The sequence below is a fragment of the Lathamus discolor genome, chromosome 3 (assembly GCF_037157495.1).
Source record: "Lathamus discolor isolate bLatDis1 chromosome 3, bLatDis1.hap1, whole genome shotgun sequence".
Lineage (NCBI taxonomy): Eukaryota > Metazoa > Chordata > Aves > Psittaciformes > Psittacidae > Lathamus > Lathamus discolor.
Window position 1 is genome coordinate 29158504 of NC_088886.1, and position 21750 is coordinate 29180253.

The 21750-nt window shown below is 42.5% G+C and overlaps 1 protein-coding gene across 3 annotated transcripts in view; it reads left to right on the forward strand.

Annotated features, from left to right (window-relative positions):
- Nucleotides 1-21750, forward strand: part of DIS3L2 (DIS3 like 3'-5' exoribonuclease 2) — a 212993-nt gene that overhangs the window by 61672 nt on the left and 129571 nt on the right. For all 3 annotated transcript variants that reach the window (XM_065674360.1, XM_065674362.1, XM_065674361.1), the window contains exon 7: nucleotides 11446-11680. In XM_065674360.1, the coding sequence (XP_065530432.1) occupies nucleotides 11446-11680 (235 nt within the window). The remainder of the gene's footprint in view (nucleotides 1-11445; nucleotides 11681-21750) is intronic.

Here is a 21750-nt window from a genome sequence, read left to right on the forward strand (position 1 = left end):
ACCTTCTGTGTTCTCAAAGGAGCAGTTGATAACGGTATAAGTGCAAGAATATTCCTGCAGAAAATAAAATGAAATAAAAATAGGGCAGTCCAGCTGCTGACTGAATGCAACCAGAAAGATGGATGACTGGAATTACTAAGGAGCTAAGAACTATCTGAAGCATTTCTAGAGTGGGAGTCTCTGTGACACTTCAGCACTTGTTTAGGTTCCTGATGCTTTTCTCCCTGTGCTATTAAATAAGCAGACCTGGGCTGATGGAACACCCAAGTCAAAGGAAGTTCCCACTGGGGCATATATACTCTCAAAACTTCCATAAATTGTTCTGTAATGTGACAGTTCCCAATTACGGGTTTTCATAATAAGAGGCTTACTGGCAACCAGTAATGCAAGTTAACTGTGGAAATTTCTATTGCTTTTCTTGGCCCCTGCGCACTTCCTGAACAGTATGTGCTTTTTCCCAGGTGTACCGTTCTGGGCTTTGAAAGTGTGTCAAAACATAGGCAGGGCTGAGACCCCTGGAAGATGGTGCTCAGAGGAGCAGATCAAAATGATCAAAAAAAAGAAAGTGGGGGGCTTAAGGCATGAGCCCCAACATGTTAACTCTTGGTTTGTCTCCTGCCTTGATGAGTTAAAGTGCTGATCACTGACAGGAGGCTTTCTTAGATACGTGGGAAATAATTTCTGCACAGTTCTGAACAAAGCTTCAAACCTATATAGCCTTGGGAGATATAGGTATGCAAATATCTTGGATAGCCCTTCCAGTACATTTTGATTAGTTTGCATTGTCAACCCACTTTCCTGTTAGGCACGTGCGGGTGCAGGCTTGTTTGGTTTATGAAATGTTGAATAAATCTTCAAAGAGTACCATTGTTTCCAGGAAATGTGTTTTTCATACATACTTGTATTGTTAAAAAAAAAAAAAAAAGAAAAAGGCAGTAATGGATAATACTTTGGGTCTGTGAGAGCCAGCGGTGTGGATTTGCTTGGCATTGCAGCTTTCAAACGATACAGACTCAGCACAAGTAGATTCTTTTCCGATTACATGAAAGCACTGTGTAATAATTACATCTCTTAAAGTATATATTGATTCATGGTGTTGTCTTGAAGTTGTTAAGAATCCAAATGTTAGTCTGCTTCTTTACATCACATACAAACTGGATATTATTCTGCAGTAGTTTGCTGAAAATCCAGTGATTTCAGAGAATCGTACATTTGAAGATGTAACCTTACGTTGCTCTCTTCCTCTAATCCACCCCTCTTGAGTGATTTATTCTAAGGACTGTGCATCATAGGTTTTGTCCTGGCATCCATTCCTGTAGCGTTGCAGTGCCTGTCCACATTACCAGAAAAAGATGGCTGGGAGACAATTAAAAAAGAATAAAGTTAAACCAAAAAGAAAAGAACACACACACAAAGAAAAGAAAACCAGTTCCAGTTAGTAGAGAGAGTTTTGCTGCCAATGTGCATGGGGCATAATTTGATTTAAATGACTTTTGAAAAACAGTTCTCAAAATTGTTCCATGCATTTTCTTTCTGGCTACTGTTGAAAATATGGAGCCGAATATTTTCTGTGATGTTTCAAACCAGTATGTTCTGGCAACCTCGTAGCTGGGCCCTGTGCATTACACTCTTATTTCCAGTTCACTGTGGCCTGGAGTACAATACACAACTCATGAGATGAACCGAAGTGGGAGGTCTCGCAAGGAGCAGGCAATACAAAGACCCAGGGTACAAGGAACATTTCACTGGGGTCCAGCAGGGAGGCTGCCAGTTTTAAGGGCCTCTTTTATGGAAAGGGTTTGTTTGTAGCTGTGTGTGCCTCGTCAAATTTTATGATTATGTAGGAGAAAGTTGGTTCCTGGGTGTTGATAAAGGTTGGATGCTGACCTAGTCCTTTTTCACCTCCCCAGGGTCAAAGTTTTTCTCACTAGAGACATTTGCTGTACAGTACATGGGCTGTAGCTAAGTATTCATCACTGCATGAAAGAATAGCGTGTGGGTTCGGAAGCCATGGTTGGGAGACAAGGTGTTTGCTGTGTCACTTCTGCTCCAGGGACTCCTGTGTTTTGGGGAATGTGTGTGGGAAGGTCAGTGCAATAGCAGTAGGTATTCTGAAAATAGAGGCTCTTTTTTTAGCACCAAATCAAATCCCAGGGGTGGCAGCAGAAGTGGAAAGTGTGGAACAAAGTTTGTTGATCTGGCTATAATCATACACAGCTCTTTGTAATGCTGTTGGGAGTCTTTAACAGGTTGGCTTGTCCACAAAGGAGATTGTACAGTCTTTCCTACAAGCAGGCACCTGCCTGCCTAGGGAAACTGCCCTTGCCCATTGTCTTCTTGACACCTTTACCCTCAGCATGTCTAAGTATCACAGAAATATCTGAAGTGTGAATCCCCTCAAGCTGAGAGAGATCTCTCAGAGATATTCCCAAATAATCCTTGGGAAAGGTTGTATAGACCTACCAGCAGCCTGTTATGAGCCTTTACCAGCTCTGCTTTCAAAGCAGCTTGGGGCAAGGGATCCACTTTGAGCTCAGATATTTCCACTGCAGACTGCAGAGTGGCTTCTTCTTGGAGTTTTGGAGTGGTGTGATCCATGCCACTGGTGCCATGGCACATATGGTGTACCTCTGCTGAGCAGGGAGAAACTGCTTCTGACAGCTTCTTTTCTTTTCCTGCTTCTCAGGAATTCTTAGAGGGTACAAAAGGCAGGAGTGTACAGAAGGAGCTGTTCAATTTATCCTTTTAGGAGAACCAGGTGAAATGAGCCTAAGGGAACATGGTCCTGATCCCAGGACTATGTACCTTACAGGCAGTAGTGGTTCAGGAGCCAGACTTGGGAGAGACAGGTCTGGGGAGACCACAAAGAAGTGGCAGGAAAGGGGATAAAGGCAAGAGTACTTCTTGAGGATGGATGGGGGAAGAGGCAACTGTCTCCTGCTTAATGATAATGAAGTGTTGATATACTTGTTTGGAAGCAGACCATAGGTGTGGGGATTAGGGCCAGGGCAAGGTGAGTGGGGAGCTTTCAGAGGCAAATGATAGATCAGAGACCAGATAGGGAGGGGTGATACATGGTGAGGAGACAGTTCTTGTTTTGGCTTTGGCATTCAGAAAGGTCAGTCTTGAGAATTTTCCCTGTTGATGCTTTTCCACTTGTTACTCTGGTTATTTGTGCAAGGTGGTAGGAAAAGGACTTGGACAGAATCCGCTCTAACCTGTGATGTTTAGGTAAAGCCTGAAGCCTGAAGGTGAGCGAACAGTTCAGGAATCAGGTGTTGGTAGAAGCAGGGTGAGGTAGTGAGATGCGTTTTTGGTGGGGTTTGGTGTTGGTTTTTGTTTGGTTTTGTGCTTGGTACTTTTTATTTTGTGTGTGTGTGTGGGGGGGGGGTTGTTTGTTTGTTTTCCTGCCATTAATTCCAGTACTTGTGCAGCTGCCCTGACAAGCCTGGGTGTAGGGATGTCTGCTTGGGTTGGACCAAACCCGGATGATCAGTCTGATTACTTGAATTAACTCTGCAGTAAAAACTCACCTTGCAGGTTAGTCTGAGCAGAGATAATGCATGATGCTGGTGAAAGCAGCGGAGATAACTTCAGGGATACAATAGATTTGGTGGGCATATTGTAGCAACTGCTGTGACAAAACTGTGTGATACCTGGAAATAACAGAACCCGCTAGGGAGAAGCAAGTACCTATTTTCTAATCAAGAGGGAGAGGTTTTAGTTTGGATGTTTGTGTGATTATCACATCCAATGTGATGCCTGGAATGTAAACTGTAATGTGCTGTTTAATATAAAATAGCTATCCTGTGGGCCGTTAGTGTTTCTAGTGATTTAGAATTAAAATAGATTGTTAAAAACCCCAACAAACCAACCCCAAACCACAACAAGAAAACCCACCCAGTCTAACTTTATTGTTATTTTAAAAGTACTGCTGTAACTGCTGCTGCTAAGACTAGCCATCTTTACTGGGTTGTTGTCTTTGCCAGAGCTGTTTGGTGTATGTGGCATTATAAAGAGAAGGAAGGGGGATTAGGACAGGTGTTTTTTCTCTTACTGGAAGTGCCATCCTTCCTTTATCCAAGAAGGAGCTAGAGTAAGCCAGCCTTTGTTTGGTTGCTCTTTTCAGAAAACCAAAGCCCTTCTTTGCAATATTTATGATAGCTTGGCTCTAGTGTGTATGTATGAGCTGTGACAGCATCCTCGTGTTAGCCAGGCTCTGTTCCTACTCCCTCATGAGTGAACATTAGGGAACCAGCTTTTAAGCAAAGCCTGTTTAATATGGCAAAAGCTGGGAGACTAATAGATGCAGGTGTTCACAGTATTGGTATGAAATGTGATGTTTGTATTAGTGTTGTGGTAGCAACGGTCTTTTTAATGGTGAGAGGGTAATTTGGTCCAAAGCCCCTGTTGTTAGCAGTCTTTTGAAATAACTGCTTTCAACCTGTTTCTGTTTCTCAAACTTGTTGCCTAACTAGGGTTCAGTTGTAGAGAGAAGCAACAACTCTCACGTAAGCTTTGTCTCCCTACTCAGTACTGAGTATAATAACTTGTCTATAGCTGAAAGGCATCTTAACCTTGGTTTATAAATCTCACAAGTAGTCTTGGGCTGAAGACTTGATTTTTTTTTATAGCTGTTCCCATGTTTAGTTCTCCCTGTTTATTGTGAGCTCCCTTCCTGCTATGAATCAGTCTTCAGCTTCTGTTCACTGGTGAATCTACTGCACCTTTCTATAGCAGCATGAGGAGCCTCTTTGTGCATTACTTGTCTGCCCCAGTGAAGAGTTATTAATGGTTTGTCACTTCTAAAATCTTTTAGATAAGTTACAGATTTGGGGATTGATTACTTGTTATGAGGAATTTTGTTGGGGTTTGACTGACTTACAGAGAAGAGGTATTGTTCTGTATCATCTCCATTCTTCTTCACTATCCTTAGGAAAATACTTTTTTTAATAGTAACATTTTGAGTGAGATGAAGAATTTAGTTTTTATTGAGTCTCTGTCCAAAACAGCTCTAGTGAAGATGATCCTGCAAGGTGTATCTGTCCAACTGTGTCTAGTCCAGTGGACATCCATGTCACATCTTCAGATCTGAGGATTCGTGGATTGCTTGGATCATAGATGACTGAGGAAGAAAAGCAAAACTGTTACTGTCAGGCTTAAGCGCTTTGGGGGCTTGGTGCATTTATTGGAAAAAGCCTAGGCATAATAGCTTAATTATGATTGAAAATCACTGGTCTAGTTCAGTAGCTTGAGATTATAGACTAATATATAAATTGCTGTCTGTTGCCATTGAAGAGGCAGCGATGAAAACTCCATACCTGATCTTAGAGTGAACAAGCCTGGGCTTTGTCCACATGTGGACGTCATGCTTAGGTGGAAAGTCTATGGAAAGCTTGTAACTAGTAGGGCAGGTATAAGATTGCTTCTGACAGAGGAAACAGTTTCTCCTGCAGCTCAAGAGGTAATCCTTGTGCTTGCAGATGCAAAGATTCCAGGTTCAGTTTTCTGTTGGAACAAATTCCTCCCAAGTAAGGACAATTGTTCGTTTGATGGCTACTTCAAGATGGGGCTGCATACAGCAAGGTTGTCACTCTGCTGTCCAGAATGTACATGTCCATGCCAGGATGCTGTTGCCCACTAGCTGTTTTTTATTATATTTTTGGTTGAAATGGGATTTTCGTTCAAAGATCTTGTGTTCAGTCAGCTATGACTTTACAAAGCAATCACTGTGGGGCAGAAACTTGATGCTTGTTCGGTAATAGATGTTTGTTTAAAGCTGGAAGAAAACTTATTCAGCCACTGTCGTAAGGATCAGAGATTCAAATAAGCAATTGACTTTCATAAAAATGCCTATTAAAACTATAAATAAAAAGTTATTGAAGAGCATATGAAAGTAATAGAACCATACGGTAGACATTTGACTTCTCGGGCCAGGAAGTTAAAGTCTTTTAGGGGGCTTTAACCATGCATCCTGGGATGCTTGCATGGTCATATGTTTCATGCATATGCAGCAAGGGGGAATCCCCTCCTCCTGGCTCCATGCAGGGTTAACTGCTTTGGCAGAGAATGATGCTTTTTACTGCACATATGACTACATGATAGACTTAGCCAATTGTATGTTTAATTTACCCTGCATCTCTGATAGGTACTGATATGTTCTAGCTGTACGCAAAACTCAATAAGCATAATAAGAAATAGGAGGGTGCAATATCATCAGTTTCTGTTTCCAAGATCATAGAATCATAGAATAGTTAGGGTTGGAAAGGACCTTAAGATCATCTAGTTCCAACCCCCCTGCAGTGGGCAGGGACACCTCACACTAAACCATGTCACACAAGGCTCTGTCCAACCTGGCTTTGAAGACCACCAGGGATGGAGCATTCACAACTTCCTTGGGCAACCCATTCCAGTGCCTCACCACCCTTACAGTAAAGAACTTCTTCCTTATATCCAATCTAAACTTCCCCTGTTTAAGTTTTAACCCATTACCCCTTGTCCTATCACTACAGTCCCTAATGAAGAGTCCCTACCCAGCATCCTTATAGGCCCCCTTCAGGTACTGGAAGGCTGCTATGAGGTCTTCACGCAGCCTTCTGCTCTCCAGGCTGAACAGCCCCAACTTTCTCAGCCTGTCTTCATACGGGAGGTGCTCCAGTCCCCTGATCATCCTCGTGGCCCTCCTCTGGACTTGTTCCAGCAGTTCCATGTCCTTTTTATGTTGAGGACACCAGAACTGCACACAATACTCCAGGTGAGGTCTCACAAGAGCAGAGTAGAGGAGCACGATCACCTCCTTCGACCTGCTGGTCACACTCCTTTTGATGCAGCCCCCGATGCGGTTGGCTCTCTGGGCTGTGAGCGCACACTGCAGCTGCCTCATGTTCAGTTTCTCATTGACCAGCACCCCCAAGTCCTTCTCCGCAGGGCTGCTCTGAATCTCTTTTCTGCCCAACCTGTAGCTGTGCCTGGGATTGCTCTGACCCAGGTGTAGGACCTTGCACTTGGCATGGTTGAACTTCATAAGGTTGGCATCAGCCTGCCTCACAAGCATGTCGAGGTCCCTCTGGATGGCATTCCTTCCCTGCAGCATATCAACCGAACCACGCAGCTTGGTGTCATCGGCAAACTTGCTGAGGGCACACTCAATCCCACTGTCCATGTCACCAGCAAAGATGTTGAACAAGACCGGTCCCAACACCGATCCCTGAGGGACACCACTTGTTACTGGTCTCCAGCCGGACATTGAGCCATTGACCACAACTCTTTGTGTGCAGCCATCCAGCCAGTTCTTTATTCACTGAGTGGTCCATTTATCATATTGATGTCTCTCCAATTTAGAGACAAGGATGTGGTGTGGCACAGTGTCAAACGCTTTGCACAAGTCCAGGTAGATGATGTCAGCTGTTCTACTGCTGTCCATCAGTTCTGTAGCCCCATCATAGAAGGCCACCAAATTGGTCAGGCAGGATTTGCCCTTAGTGAAGCCATGCTGGCTGTCACCAAGCACCTTGTTGTTTTTCATGTGCCTTAGCATGCCTTCCAGGAGAATCTCTTCCAAGATTTTGCCAGGCACAGAGGTGAGACTGACTGGTCTGTAATTCCCAGGGTCATCCATTTTCCCCTTCTTGAAAATGGGGGTTATATTTCCCTTTTTCCAGTCGTCAAAGATGCTGCCTATAAGAAATGCTTATTCTGTTGCAAGTTTGCTGCTGCTAATATGCAGAAGGATCTGTCGTTTGGAATCTGTGTGATGAGCTCATGTTGGCCAGCAATTCTGATCATCTTAAATTGAGTAATTGTATCCACTGAGCTCCCGATTTTGTAAAGTCTTATGCAGTTTTCCAGTCTTGTGATGTACATCTTCCCTAATTTTTTTGTGTGATGTAAGAAATCTTGGGTGAAATTCCCGGCTCTGTTATGTATGAAGTCAGTCTAAATGATCTGTCTTGGCCTTAAAAAGAAAACAAATCCTGTTGCCCAGGCTTGCCAGCATCTGGACATTTTGGTGCTCTGCTGTGTGGAAGTCATGATTTTGTGGACTCTGGAAAACGTTACTCAAAAATCCATTTACAAATCCATAAGGAAATGTGTGACTGGGGACTTGGGTAGTCACAGCTGGAGTATCCCACTAGCTAGTGGCAGCAGTGTGCATCCTCTGGCTTGGGGAGAAGCATGGTGGTTTTAGCACATAGCATTTAAAAAGAAATCCATATCTGTTGCCTTCTTTAATGCAGCATAAACTCTTCAAGCATAAGCTTTTCAGTGCTGCATCTTTAGAGAAGCATTTCCTAGCATATTTGATGTTTTTCACTGCTTTATGTCTAGAAAGCTTTGTAATTTAGCATCTGAAACACATCTCTCACTCTCCAAAGAGCAACTTGGAGAGAAAGAAATACAGGCAAAGCCTGCAGGGGTTGAAGAAAATAGACTCCTGCTGCAGCTGCACACTTGCACACATCTGGTGCAATTGAAATTTAAGAGCTGAATACATCCACGTCTGACCATGGTACAGTCCAAACATTAGTGTTGACACTGGTTTTCTTTTGGATAGGCACACTGGCAGAGTCACTAGCGTGTGGAGCCTTGTCAGCTCTCTAATCTAATAGACTGTTCTTGCCCAGACCATTGTGTGTCAGTATTTTGTGTACCAAATGTAGCCAGATTTAATAATCAGCCATTTTCCTGTTTTCTGCCAAACTTTTTTTGTCACAATCTAATGTTTGAGTCAAAATCTGCTATGGTAACACATTATATACATATTAAAAAAGGAAAATAAAGATGGAAAGCAGAGTCACAGAAGGTAACGAGAGTTCAAAGTAATGTCATCTGAGTTTTTTTACAGACTTCAATTCAGCCCTGTTTTAAAATTGATTTTACTTCTGTTATGTATTGTGAAAAGATTGCAAAAACTGTGGCTCTGTATATGTAAAATTGTGAAAGTCTTCCCTTGGACAGGTCTCATTTTGATCTATTTGCTTTTTAGTTACTAAACCATTATTTGTGGAGCTTTCTGGATTGTATTTTTCTTACTTGGAATGCTTGGACTGTTTGAGCTAGGACCTGTTGAGGCTATTTATGCTTATTTCTAGTGACTATATTGATCATATAAAATATCTTGGGCAAAGAAGAGATTCAGAGTGGCCCTGCAGAGAAGGACTTGGGAGTGCTGGTCGATGAGAAAATGAACATGAGCTGGCAGTGTGCACTCACAGCCCAGAAAGCCAACCGTATCCTGGGCTGCATCAAAAGGAGTGTGACCAGCAGGTCGAAGGAGCCAACCAACAAGGAATGCCATCCAGAGGGACCTCGACATGCTTGTGAGGCAGGCTGATGCCAACCTTATGAAGTTCAACCATGCCAAGTGCAAGGTCCTACACCTGGGTCAGAGCAATCCCAGGCACAGCTACAGGCTGGGCAGAAAAGAGATTCAGAGCAGCCCTGCGGAGAAGGACTTGGGGGTGCTGGTCAATGAGAAACTGAACATGAGGCAGCTGCAGTGTGCGCTCGCAGCCCAGAAAGCCAACCGTATCCTGGGCTGCATCAAAAGGAGTGTGACCAGCAGGTCGAAGGAGGTGATCATGCTCCTCTACTCTGCTCTTGTGAGACCTCACCTGGAGTATTGTGTGCAGTTCTGGTGTCCTCAATGTAAAGAGGACATGGAACTGTTGGAACAAGCGCAGAGTTGGTCCACGAGGATGATCAGGGGACTGGAGCACCTCCTGTATGAAGATAGGCTGAAGAAGTTGGGGCTGTTCAGCCTGGAGAAGAGAAGGCTATGTGGGGACCTAATAGCAGCCTTCCAGTACCTGAAGGGGGCCTATAAGGATGCTGGGGAGGGGGCTGTAGTGACAGGACAAGGGGTAACGGGTTAAAACTTAAACAGGGGAAGTTTAGATTGGATATAAGGAGGAAAATCTTTCCTGTTAGGGTGGTGAGGCACTGAAATCAGTTGCCCAGGGAGGTTGTGAGTGCTCCATCCCTGGCGGTGTTCAAGGCCAGGTTGGATGAAGACTTGGGTGGGATGGTTTAATGTGAGGTGTCCCTGCCCATGGCAGGGGGGTTGGAACTAGATGGTCTTGAGGTCTTTTCCAACCCTAACTATTCTATGATTCTATGTTACCAGGAAGTTTTTTCCTTATTATTATTGCATCTTTTAAAAGGGCCCTTCACTTGCCATGCTCGTGGCATGAGTTGCTGCTGTCATGTACTGGCTTAGTGACACTGAGGACAGGGGTACATTAGAGGAGGATCTCTAGGTGGTTGCCTGCCTGGTGACCACCAGCACCAGCAGGAGAGGAGCCGAGTCACTGGGAGGGCATTGGAATGGGATCACTCAGTTTCTCTGTGATTGTAATAATTAGTAGGCTGTTTCTTATTCCATGCTGATTTGAATCTTGCACTGGAGTACCACAGCTTGAGTGAAACTTAACACTTCTGAAACTAAAACCTGGATCAGGGTTCTAGGGTGAGGTAGGTGCTTGCAACTTGCTGTTGGTTGCGTGAAGCGCACTAGTAAAGGCATACTTGTCCAAGTTGTCAACCATTTTGATCATTGTATCCTGAGATGGAGCAGTTTCTGCCTCTTGTTACGTGAAATGAAGTATGCCACCCACATGTGGTGTCTACTGGTACATGTGTTCTTCATGATTTTATATGATGCAATTACACATATGGTTTTTCCTCTCCCTGTACCATTGTTGCACTAAAGTGGGGACAAATCTGTAGCAATGGTCAGAGTTGCTTATCCAAATTATCAGTTAGTGGTTAAGTAATTTGTACTTTGAGTTCATTCCTCTTCGTAATTTAATTACAAGATTTGCATAAGTATCAGCAATGATTGAGCACCTTTAACAAAAAGACTGGAGCCTAAAATAAATGTAAAGCTCGGTGCCATACCAAGCTGCTGCAGTCCAGTTCCTCTACAGGTTGCGATGTTCTCTGGTCTGTACTTATTCAGCCTGTTCCCAATTGTGTGTTGGGGAGCTGTCCCAGAGATGTGTTTTGACATGATCCCAGCATTCACCGGAACTACTTGAGTTTTGGGACTTCCTTGGATGATTAGTGTATCTTGGTGAGCAATGGTCTAAGCAAGTCATTACATTGTAGTGTATCCTCCTCCCTCTCTGTGCTTACTCCCAGCTTCTGGAGGGCTGATTAGAGGCTTGGCAGGAACTGTATGGTTATGCTCTAGATACGCTTTGGATACATTACTGTCACAGTTGAGGTATTGTAAAAGCCATGCTGTTCCCATCTTTATCCTAGTAAGGTACCTTTTTCCACTGTGCAGTATCTATGGCTAATTACGTGGCAATTGCAGCATGTCACCAGCCACCCACAATTCATTGTCACCTCCTTGGGGATGCAGATGAAAAAGGAGATAGTATTTTCTTCAGTCCAGTGATTTAGCTTGCCTCTTTTGTTTTTAATTCTCTGCTCCTTCAGGTAATAAAGCCAGATGGTTGTGACAAAGAAACAGAAGCTACACATGAATCAAATGTCCCTGAGGATATGTTGGGCACTTCCATTCCTCAAGAGGCAGCGAAAGGCGATGCTAGAAGTCCGGATGTCATTATAGAAGCTCAGTTTGATGATAATGATGCAGAGCATGGACAAGACCACTTGCAGAATATGTTGACAGATGACATTAAGAAACTTTTCCTGGATACTGGTGAAAAGGGTGAGTAGATCAGATTGCTGATTTAAACCTTTGTTTGAGCAAACTATTGAAGTATTTGTTGTCTTGCTTTGCTGCAGGATACAAAATACAGGCATAAAAGCTTAATGCCTTATCACTCCTATCCCTTTCTGCTAAGCTGCCTTCATAGTTTTAAATGGGTATTAAGGACTGTGTTTTATGTAGTTTTGATTGAAACAAAGTTAATCCGTGTAACAGAAGTCACACCTTTAGATTTTGCAGTTCTCAGGGCTGTCGTGGTGACTGCTGGTTGCTGTTTAATTCAAGATGCTGCTCTGGCAGTTTCCTGCACTGCAGTGTGGCTGGCCAATCTGTATGTCTCAGTTTGGGGATAAGAATATATTTCCCTGAGGGCAGTTAGATTTGTTGCTGTTTTCAAACAGTTGAGTTATGAGCAACTTGAAGATTTGATCCATTTATAAAGAAAATTGCACTAAAACCTAAAGCCAATTATGCAATCTGTTTTGAAGGCAAACCTATTTTATTCTGAATCTGAATTCCATCCAAACCATCAAGTGTTGCTTAGGGCAAAATAAAATAGGCTACCTTGTCCCAAACTGTGCTTATGCTGCTCTTTGCATGTCCTTTCTAGTACTAAATCCCTTCCTGAAGAGCTGTGTGTTGAAAGGATTCTGACAACTGGCACATTTAACATGTGCCTTCAGCTGCTGGTGAAAAATTTGCCAGGACAGATATTCTGGTGCATTCTTGATGTCTGCCCTAGTTGTCCAAAAAAGATGGCAGTAACTTGGGACAGAAGTAGTTGTTGATCTCTGACAAATCTGGTGGTGTTTGTAAAGCTGTTCTATAAATACCTTGTGTTTTCCTGAGATTGCTTTTGAAGATGCACAGATCTGTCTTCATACTGATGCTAGACTACCATTTTTCACACCTATCTTTAGTAAAACTGGAAATAAAATTTGAGCGTAAGTGGTGTAGTTTTTATGACCAAACATTGGTTTCAGCTTATGAATGCAGCTGCCACCTCACCAGCTTGTGATGCTGTTTCCTTCTGGGTACCTCCACTGTCTTTGAGTTACTGCCAATGTCTGTTAATCAACTTCTGTCTTAGAATCACAGAATCATAGAATACTTAGGGTTGGAAAGGACCTTAAGATTATCTGGTTCCAACCCCCCTGCCATGGCCAGGGACACCTTCCATTAGACCATGTCACCCAAGGCTCTGTCCAACCTGGCCTTGAACACCGCCAGGGATGGAGCATTCACAATTTCCCTGGGCAACCCATTCCAGTGCCTCACCACCCTCACAGTAAAGAATTTCTTCCTTATATCCAATCTAAACTTCCCCTGTTTAAGTTTGAACCCCTTATCCCTTGTCCTAGCACTACAGTCCCTAATGAAGAGTCCCTCCCCAGCATCCTTATAGGCCCCCTTCAGATACTGGAAGGCTGCTGTGAGGTCTCCATGCAGCCTTCTGCTCTCCAGGCTGAACAGCCCCAACTTTCTTAGCCTATCTTCATACGGGAGGTGCTCCAGTCCCCTGATCATCCTCGTGGCCCTCCTCTGGACTTGTTCCAGCAGTTCCATGTCCTTTTTATGTTGAGGACACCAGGACTGCACACAGTACTCCAGGTGAGGTCTCACAAGAGTAGAGTAGAGGGGCAGGATCACCTCCTTCGACCTTGCTGGTCACAGGATGCGGTTGGCTTTCTGGGCTGCAAGCGCACACTGAAGCCGGCCCATGTTCAGTTTCTCATCGATCAACAACCCCAAGTCCTTCTCCGCAGGGCTGCTCTTAATCTTTTTTTCTGGCCAAAGAGATCTTGTTCCACTGCTTTCCAGCGTGGAGCTTGAGTTGGGAGTTACCGATTTGTTTTATACAGCTAGTTATTAACCTCATTTTTGCAGTGTTGGACACAGTATTATAGCTGCACACTGCTGAGCTGCCACTTTGACTCGACAGTTCTCCTAAAATGCTTCTAGTTACATGTTGTGTCAAAAGCAGTGCCACATTAAAAGTATGAGAAATACATTCTAGTTTGACACCACGATTTAAAATAAATGGAGTCTTTAGCCAGTATTTTACTTTACTTGTATGACTGTGCTTTAGTGTTAAAGGCTTGATGAGAGTTACTTGGTGTATTGTAGTTCCTTGAGGTGCTCTGGAGTGACCTGTGTTGGAGTTTATCTAGTTATCTCTTAAAATCTATGCCATCTGAGTGTTTTTTGCCATCAAATTCTATCTTTGGAGAATATTTGTAGGACAAATGTTAGATCAGCTTATTGTCTGCACAGTTGAAATCCAACCTACTTTTCCATTGCAGTTGCCTAAACCAGCTGTTTTCTTTTGTTTTCAAGGCCTTTCTGTGTTCATCCTTAACAAGCCTTGTAGCTGCTGTGGATGTGCCAGTTAGATTTCTGCTGAGTTTGATTTTTTGCTATCACCTCTTTTAATAGTGGCTTCAGCTTCTTTAGCCATATAACCCATATGGACTTTTCTCTGGTTTCTTCTTGCTTTGCTTTTCAATGCCCTTCTTTTATTATACATACAAACTTTATGATGCTTCTTTTTCTGAAGGTGTTTTTGAGCAGTTGATGATTGCTTTGGCTTGTTTCCTGTTTTTCATGCAATTTTTCATATCATCACTTATCCAGATTTTAAGTCTTGCCTGGAAAATAACTATAGTTATTCTAGCATCCGTGATAACTGTCATGAAAAGAGAAAAGTTCTTGCCAAATTCAGCCTCCACAGGTGTGGCTCAAAATCCTTTTAAAATGACCAAACATACACTTTTTCAAGGCAGACCTCAGCCTTAGAGGATAATATCCACTGGACTTCCTAAGGCCATCCACTTTAATTTGGTACCAGCATCAGGAGGAAGAGGGCTTTGCAGGGTTGGTGAGTGGATGTGCCCTTCCCTATGTGTAATGTGGGCATTCCCTGGGAGGGCTGCTTTGGCTGATGCTGCCTGTTGAATTTTCCTTTCAAGCTAACTGTATGTGAGTCTTTTTTTATGTTACATCCCTTCTGCTGGGAATAACTATTGCAGCAAAACACAGAGTTTGATGGGAGATGAAATCACATGGGGGGATTTGTTGCTGACCCACCAAAACCAGTGTTGTGGTTACATTCCCTGAGAGCATGGCTTTGTGGGGTTTATTACACAGACTGATTGCATGGCCTTCACAGCTCATTGCATGGCCTCATGCACAGAAGGGAGCGGAAGAAATGATTTGTGGCCAGTGCAACATGGATGAACACTTGTGATAAGCTTTCTTCTTTTTTTTCCTAATGTTGGGAAGACTGAATGTTTCAAGCTGGACAAAGATACCATCAAGGGTACCATGTTTAATAAAATAAAATCAAGAAATAGCCTATCATGTTCTAATGGGCTCTTTATGTATGTATGTATATGCATACAGGTATATGTGCGTATGTATAAAAAGATACATATATATAAGAGACCTAGACAAAATCCGAACTAAACAAAAGCCCCACCAAATTTCTGGGGGTAAAAAATATCCATAGCTACTCTAATAGAATCAGATGTAAATTTTACTAATTCTGGGGCAAAATAATAGAGACGTGTTGAGATGGTGCTCAAATCTTTGTGCATGTACACAAGCTCTGCAGATTGCTTCCTTTCTGTTGTAAGATGGCTTTTGTCCTTTCTAACAGAGGAGTGGAATTATGCAATATCTCTGTTATTGGCTCATTTGTTCTGCTGCTGCTGATCAGAATGAACCATGAAGAACAAAAGTAGATGTGTCATTCAAATAAGAGCACTCTGGGGCATGCTGGGAGCTCTGGCTGTTTTGATGTCTTTTGTACTCTGGCCTGTGTCCCGTATCTTGTTGTGGCTCTGTTCCTCTTCAGAGCACAGTCACCCCTTCCATCTCTGCTTACATGCTGGGACAAAGAATTTGAGGTTGGCCCTTGCTGTCAGAAGCTCTGAAGCATAAAACATTGTGTTCACTGATTATGGTCCAGATTTGGGTGGACTGAATTTCCCTGAAGTTATTGTAATTTGGGCTTCCTATGCCTCTGTGGGGCTTAAAGCAAACTGGTTGAAATTGTTATGCATGGGGCTGCAGGCTGAGACTCTGTTGTTAGACCTGTCTTCACGAAGTGCTGCAGTTGAGAGCTGTGCTTCCTGCCTTTTTCTACCTAAGACCCCAGAAGGGATGGGATAAACAGAAGGGAAGTCTGTAGAAGTGGAGAAACCATCACATTCAGCCTAATTCTCAACCTATGAACTTTCTGAAAGATCTTGTGCTTGTAAAAGTGCGTCAGCCTTGCTTTGCTCAAGGATGCTTAAATAGAAGTTCATAACTGATACCACTCTGACAGAAGCTGCCCTGGTCAAATGAGTTTGCTCTGCTTTTCTGAACTTCTATTGCAGAGAAGTTGGGTTAAAGATTATCTTCAGAAAAGTCTCTGACCTGGGCAGTGGTGAGCCATTTTCCTCTCCAACATGCTGTTCTACACAAAGATCAGTATTGTCCTGTTCCAAAGTTAGGTTGTCTTAATGTTAAGTTTTGGTCACTGGAGGTAGGTCTTTTTTAGCAAAGTTGGAAACTCCACCCTCTTGCATTTTCAGCTGTATTTCCAAGGTGTAAATATCTCTACATGCTAAACAAACTTGCTTGGGTTTTTATTTCTTCACAAAGACAATAAGAATGAGCACTCTGAAGAAAGTTTCTTACTCTCCTACTAGTGTCTTTCAAACCCTCTCTGGGGTTTTTATGCTCTGTTGAAATCCAGGCAAAGAACACAGCAGTAGTATCCTGGCACTGGCCTAACAATACTGTGTACACAGAAAGATTAATTCTCTGTAGTGCTTGGTACTGCCAGGCAAGTCCTTTGTCTTTTACCCTGAGCTCTGAACTTATTCTGTGTCACTGCTATCCAGGAAAGTCATCCACCAGTCAACATGACCTTTGCCGAGTCTGAATTCTTTTCCTTAATCCTCATTCAGATTGACTACTGCAACAGAGAGGTAGTGTAACTTTTATCACTTAGTACTGAGCTGGGATACTGTATTTCTGTAAGTTGTCAATTCAGTAGAAGGATTTTCCTTATACTCCATTTCAATATGCAATAAAAACTTCTCTGTATTCTCTCAACCTAGGAAGAGTGCAAAATGTTCTGTGCAGAACACTTTACTGTTTCTCTATGCAGACTTGCGTGTCACATGGGTTTCATGCAAATGCGAGCCATCTCTCGTTAAATATTGCAATCAGATTACTCTGGTAAAGAAATGTCGGCAATTGGACAGTAGCAGCTACTTGTACACTTGAGGATGGCAGCTGTGCTCATAAAAGTGCCTCAGCCTTTCTTAGCGAAAGGATAGTCAAATAAAAGTTTGTAAAAGTGTGTCACTGTGCCAGAAGCTATCCTTTCCAAACTAGTTTGCTCAGCTTTTTTCAGCTCTTCTCACAAGAGATCTTACTTTTTACCCGTTACCCAGAATATCCTGCTTCCCACTGGGTGGCTCACGGAAGTCAGCAAGTTGGTGGACTGGTTGCTCAGGCAGCAATCAGATAGTTGTGTTTGTTCAGGATTTCCACTTACACGTACACTTGTGCAGATCAGAGTTTGAATATTTGAATGTCTGAGGCTTGCTCACTGCCTTGACTTAATGATATTTGGCTAGAAATAGCTCATTTACAGACAGAGTAGACTGACAGCTAACTCAGCCAATTGTGTGCTGGGAAATTGAATTGAATAGCTGATGTTTAATAGGTAGAGTCAACAGAATTTAGGTTGGAGCTGCTGTAGAACTTGCTCCTGTCTCCTTGTCTGTTCAGCATTGGCCAGGTGGATGCTGGTCAATCTCTTTTCAAGTCAAATGATACTGTCAGTCTACTAGCCCTGATATGGTCAGAAATTACAATCTAGAATTGCTTGGTGTCCACACTGCTACGGACTGGAGTCTTTTGTTGGCTATGTTGGGATTGCTTGCCTCAACAGAAGTGGTGGCATTTGATAACTTCACTGCAGTTGTGTGATAATGCATTAAGCCATTCTTTTCTCAAGATGATGCTCTGCAGTAGTGCTTAGAAAGGTTTCTGGATCATTCTAGCAGAATATAAGAATTAATTTATAATCTAGAGTTTAGTTTCTGTTTTGCACTTCTGCACCTTCTCATGTACTTTCATGACCCCTCTTGTGCTTATGTGTCCTCTCTCTCTCCTTTTAAGCTTGAGAAGTTGCCTGCCTGTCTTCCTCTGGCACCTGGAGTCCTTCTGCAGCTAGCAGTCTCACACTGGCATATGCAATTCAGAGGGATATTACTGCTATTTCTTGGCCAAGGCTGGTAGGGAAGGGATGATGGTGACAAGAATCTGGACCATGTGCTGTCCCTCTGCTCAGGCTTCCCCTTCTTTCAGTTTAGCTGCCATGAAATCTCTGACAAATTTGGAGCCCACCAAAGTCACTGGCTGCTGGAAGGAATAAATATTCTTCTCCCTCCTCTTCAGAGGCTCTCATTTACTCTGAGTGCTTTTAAGGAGTCTTCACGCTTCTTTCCTAGCCTGAAGCCTTCTGGAGATGGATTGACTCCACTGCATAGCTATTAACATTTCTAGGCCACAGCAGAGTGAAAGCTCACCAGGAAATCTTCTCAGTTACACAGCTTTTAATAGAAATCCTTGAGGTGGAACTGTCAAAAATCAGATCTGTTTCACTCTGCTGAAGCCTGGAAAAGCAGCAGAGAAACTGGAGCTGTTTCAGCTTCTTGAGACAGCTCTGCATTAGTTTATCCTAAGTTCATGTTTGTGGGTCTCTGAATCTAGTTCTTTTGATTGTTGCTATAACTCTTCTTAAACAAGAGCATAGATTTCTTGAAGAATAAACAGTACAGCAACTTGAGAAAAATGTTCTACTGGTATTGAACAAATTGGGCTTTACGGTTGCATTGATTAAATGCTACAGGCTGAGTAAGCTCCAGTTCTTCTGTTGTTCCACAGCAGAAGTCTGCAGTGGAAGTTAACACTGGGAAATCTTCTTGCGCTGTTCTTCCCTAGTAAGTTATCTTTACCCCCAAATGGCTTCTTGAGTAAGGCAAAAAAAAAACCCCGAACAACTTATGCCATTAGGTAACAGGAACTAGATGAAGTTCAGCATATTACCAGCTGTTCCTGACTTCACCTGTCTTTCTCCTTTGAGTTACAAGTTTGGGTCAAGTAAGAGAGAGGACATGATACTGAGAATGAATGGTGGGTGTGAAGATAAACATATTAGAGTACGGTCATTGTTAGCAGCAAAGTTTCCAGGATGAATCAGGCTAGGATTCATTCAGCTAACATATTTTCCATGCAATAGTAAAATTGGACACACACACACTGTAGGAACAGATGCATGGACAGGAAGGAAGAACATTAAATAAGCAAAATACTCAATGGAAAAAATCTGATAACATTTAACTTTACTTGCCATTAATACAATAAAACTGTATATATGTAGACTGCAACGTTACCTGTTTTTTTTTTTAATTTAACTCTATTGCAATAAAGCTTCCACTCCCCTGCTGATTGGCAGCTTCTGAAGTCCACAAGAGTGTCAGGAGGCCTGAATACCTGTGCTCTGTTTGTATTAATGTTATGTGGCTACTGAGTCAGCTACATTTTGATCTGTTGGACTAGATGGCGGCTTCCCCAAATGGTGTTGAATCTTTGTTGTGGAACAGCCTTGGAGGGTTCTAAAGGAGAAGTGACATTCCTGTCTCATCATTCTGCCATATCCTTAGTCGTGGAGGTGGCTGAATGTAAGTAAATAATTTAGAGGCTTGGCTATGTTACATGAGTAAGGAAGCCAGGTATACTCACCTCTTCACATTGCTGTTTGTTATTGCACATGCTTGTCTCTGTGCTGTATACATCCATTTTTATGCTTTTCCTCTCCCTCTCTGGGTGGGGCTCCTGCCATCTGTGCATCTTCAAAAATCTTCTTGCTTATTATCTGAGTCTCCTGGTCCTCAATCTTCCGTGTGCTGTTGGGCACACAGGTGTGTGAGTTCAGGTGTTCAGACATGAGCAGCTGTGGCATGGCGAGTCTGCTTAAATGAGTATTCAAAATAAGCATCTCTAATGACATTAGTCCTGTTCAATAGACACACAGCTCTGCAATGAGATAACTCAGGTTGTCTCATTGCTGCATGGTTCGGAGCAGCTTTGCTTCTTACTTGTTGAGTCCTCTTGCACTGCACACGGGAGCTGTCAGGCTGAGTTTGGACAGGCTGCCTGCATGTGTTAAATTCCAAAACTGCTGGCTAAACAGTCTCATCGCAGTGAACTACTTGTCTTCCCTCCGTCGCAGGTGGAAAGCTCTGTGTGTGAAGATATTACTAATCACTGTTTCTTGCATGATATTTTGCTGAGCAAGCCTTCTTTTAGCCCATTTAAAATAAATTTCAATTTTGGATAGTGCCTGGTACCAAGTGAAATGGCACTTTTTCCCTACTCTCTTCCCTCTTGGGTAAGGAGGAGAGGCTCTTTACTCTGCTAGGTGAGACTTCAGAGAGTTCACTTGGACCTCTGTACTTCTGATTTCAGGGCAGAGAAGTCTGTCAAGATCAGGAGAAGCTTCTACCTCTGTAGGCACTGAAATAACTTTGTAGGAACTGAGATCACCCATGTAAGGACAAGTGTTTCTAAGAAACCAGATCCCTTTGCTTTGATCCTCAGAAAGTTAGTTTTGCTTTGCTTGGTGAAGGGAGGACCAAGTGTGATGTGAACTACTGGTTCCTACCAGCAGTTTGTGTTCTGTAGGAAAAACCTATTCTGTGCTAATAATCATCGGTAGCTGAATATGAAGAGCCCTTGTATTGTCTTCTAAACAGCAACGTTTCTTTCTCGTTGTCCCTAAAAATGAAGGCTGTAGTAGGATAGTGTAATAACCCAGCGCAAATCTGTGCATGCATCTGAATGTATCACTTTTTGGTTGAAGGGAGTTTTCATTTCCATATGTTTCTTGTATTAATATAAACAGAACTTCCAAAAACACATCCTTTCTGAATATGACACAATCCTCGAGATGTATATAATAAATTGGTTTGTTTTACACCACTTTCCAAACATATTTGGTACTAAAATGTAGTATGCTGAAAACTGTTTATTGAAGTAGACATCGGAAAACGTAAGTGTTGCTTCAGTAGTAAGTAGAAGAGCTTGCTATTGAAAGGTTTACAGGTGTGTTGGTATCTGAGCACTAAGCTTAAGAGCCGTATTTTCTGTTTTAAAAGCTTAATATCAATAATGCCTTCTGATGGGATTCTTAGATATGCTGGCTAACTTCTTGAGTAGTTTTTCTTTTTCCTAGCTGAAGTAGCAAACATTGAACGTATTTTTTAAAAAACCTTGTGTTTTTCCATCCAGGGAGGGAGATTTTTTCCAGTGAGTTGTTTCTGAGATCTGAAACTGCGATATATTTTCATTTGCTAGTGGATATTGCATCTTTAATTGTATTCCTTTTGGACAGGATTGCAAATTTCCACAGTGACCAATGCAAACGTAGTGAAAATAATTTTGGATCTGTCACAAGTAATCAGAACTCTAGTATGATGACTTGTGGTCCACTTTGGCCACCTTTTAATGTCATGGTAATTTAATTGTAAAAAGAAATTTGGGGGGCTTTAGAAAAAAAAGTTTGACTTAGGAATGCCCATTGGGCAAATCTGAGTGTGTATTGAACCTGCCTAAATTGATCTGTTACAGAGGGAGGCAGATTCCAAGTGTCCTGGATCTACTTTGTTGCTAATAACATAACTAATTCGAATTGCTTCTTGTATCTAGTGCCTAATTATTTTTTTTTTTTCTTTTTTAAAGTAAGACTTACAGTCTTGGTTTGTCAGATAATCGCTGAAAGGAAAACACGGAGATTTTAATGCAGTTTCACTGGATCCTAGTTGCTGAAGTGTGTTTTCACTGTAAGATAAGCTGATGAAGTACTGCCCAAGCTAACATAGTAAATCTTTCTCAGAAAACATGTCTTTGCCCAGGGTGGAAATATTGAATGGTCATTGGATAAAGACTGCAGTAAAGGGGTCAGAATAATTCATTTTTAGTTTGGCATAATACAGGGAGTTTCT